We start from the raw sequence: 1446 nt of genomic DNA, 5'->3' as shown, positions 1-1446 counted from the left end.
CGGGGGGGCTTTGAGAAGTGTTTGTATGGTGTCATCCTGACACAGACTTTGCTACGTCTGCTGTGGTGTCTTTGGTGTGAGTGATTGACCTGATGTGGTGTCTTTGGTGTGAGTGATTGACCTGATGTGATGTCTTTGATGTGAGTGATTCACCTGATGTGGTGTCTTTGATGTGAGTGATTCACCTGATGTGGTCTCTTTGATGTGAGTGATTCACCTGATGTGGTCTGTTTGATGTGAGTGACTCACCTGATGTGGTCTCTTTGATGTGAGTGACTCACCTGATGTGGTGTCTTTGGTGTGAGTGATTCACCTGATGTGGTGTCTTTGGTGTGAGTGGTTCACCTGATGTGGTCTGTTTGATGTGAGTGATTGACCTGATGTGGTGTCTTTGTGATGTGAGTGATTCACCTGATGTGGTGTCTTTGGTGTGAGTGATTCACCTGATGTGGTCTGTTTGATGTGAGTGATTGACCTGATGTGGTCTCTTTGTGATGTGAGTGACTCACCTGATGTGGTCTGTTTGATGTGAGTGACTCACCTGATGTGGTCTGTTTGATGTGAGTGACTCACCTGATGTGGTCTGTTTGATGTGAGTGATTCACCTGATGTGGTCTGTTTGATGTGAGTGACTCACCTGATGTGGTCTGTTTGATGTGAGTGATTGACCTGATGTGTCTCCCTCTGTCCCCAGTGTTTCCTGCTGTTGCTGAAGTGCCTGTATGTCATGTTGAGGTAGGTGGCGCCGTCACAAAACCCTTTCACTATCTGGAACAGCCTCATGTCATCATTGAAATGTAGTCAATGTTGCCGCTTTTGTGAATGATGGGAGATGTGATATTTGTGAATGATGGGAGATGTGATATTTGTGAATGATGGGAGATGTGATATTTGTAAATGATGGGAGATGTGATATTTGTAAATGATGGGAGATGTGATATTTGTGAATGATGGGAGATGTGATATTTGTTCCCATCGTGAAAACCCAATGTGACGCCCTTGTACATGGACATATTCTCGTAGCGTGTGACTTCCCTTTCTTGGGTTTTGTTTATTGTTGGGGGTGGTGCCTTTTCAAGATTGCTGAGCAGACTTTGTGCTGTTGAGGCAAGAGAGGGGAGCAGAGTAAGCCTCATTCCCTGTAAGGACTTCTCTGTTGACATCCACCCCTTGGTGCTCGTATGACCTTAGGCAGTTGCGAGCGCTATAAAACCTCACTAAAACAAAACTACGAAGATTGCTGTTACTCTAATTTGCTGTCCTTGCAGTTTTCAAACTAGGTCAACACAGTGGATGATCATGCCATAATTGGTTTGTTCTCATAGGTTGTCTTTTGGCATATTTGATTGTTGGAGGCTTCCTAGTGTCCCTGCTAACATGCCTATTTTGTTTCTTTCTCTCAAAGCTTCATTGATAGATAATGAATAGATTCAGAAACTCCGGGGG

At 44.5% G+C, this 1446-nt stretch overlaps 1 protein-coding gene across 1 annotated transcript in view; it reads left to right on the top strand.

Annotated features, from left to right (window-relative positions):
• LOC101856633 (E3 ubiquitin-protein ligase AMFR) overlaps positions 1 to 1446 on the top strand; it is a 20371-nt gene that overhangs the window by 11462 nt on the left and 7463 nt on the right. The window contains exons 7-8 of the mRNA XM_035973631.1: positions 695 to 735; positions 1080 to 1107. Of these exons, the coding sequence (XP_035829524.1) occupies positions 695 to 735; positions 1080 to 1107 (69 nt within the window). The remainder of the gene's footprint in view (positions 1 to 694; positions 736 to 1079; positions 1108 to 1446) is intronic.

This window comes from Aplysia californica, unplaced genomic scaffold (genome assembly GCF_000002075.1).
Source record: "Aplysia californica isolate F4 #8 unplaced genomic scaffold, AplCal3.0 scaffold01575, whole genome shotgun sequence".
Taxonomy (NCBI): domain Eukaryota; kingdom Metazoa; phylum Mollusca; class Gastropoda; order Aplysiida; family Aplysiidae; genus Aplysia; species Aplysia californica.
Note: the sequence above shows the minus strand (reverse complement) of the source record. Positions and strands in the feature narration are given on the sequence as shown.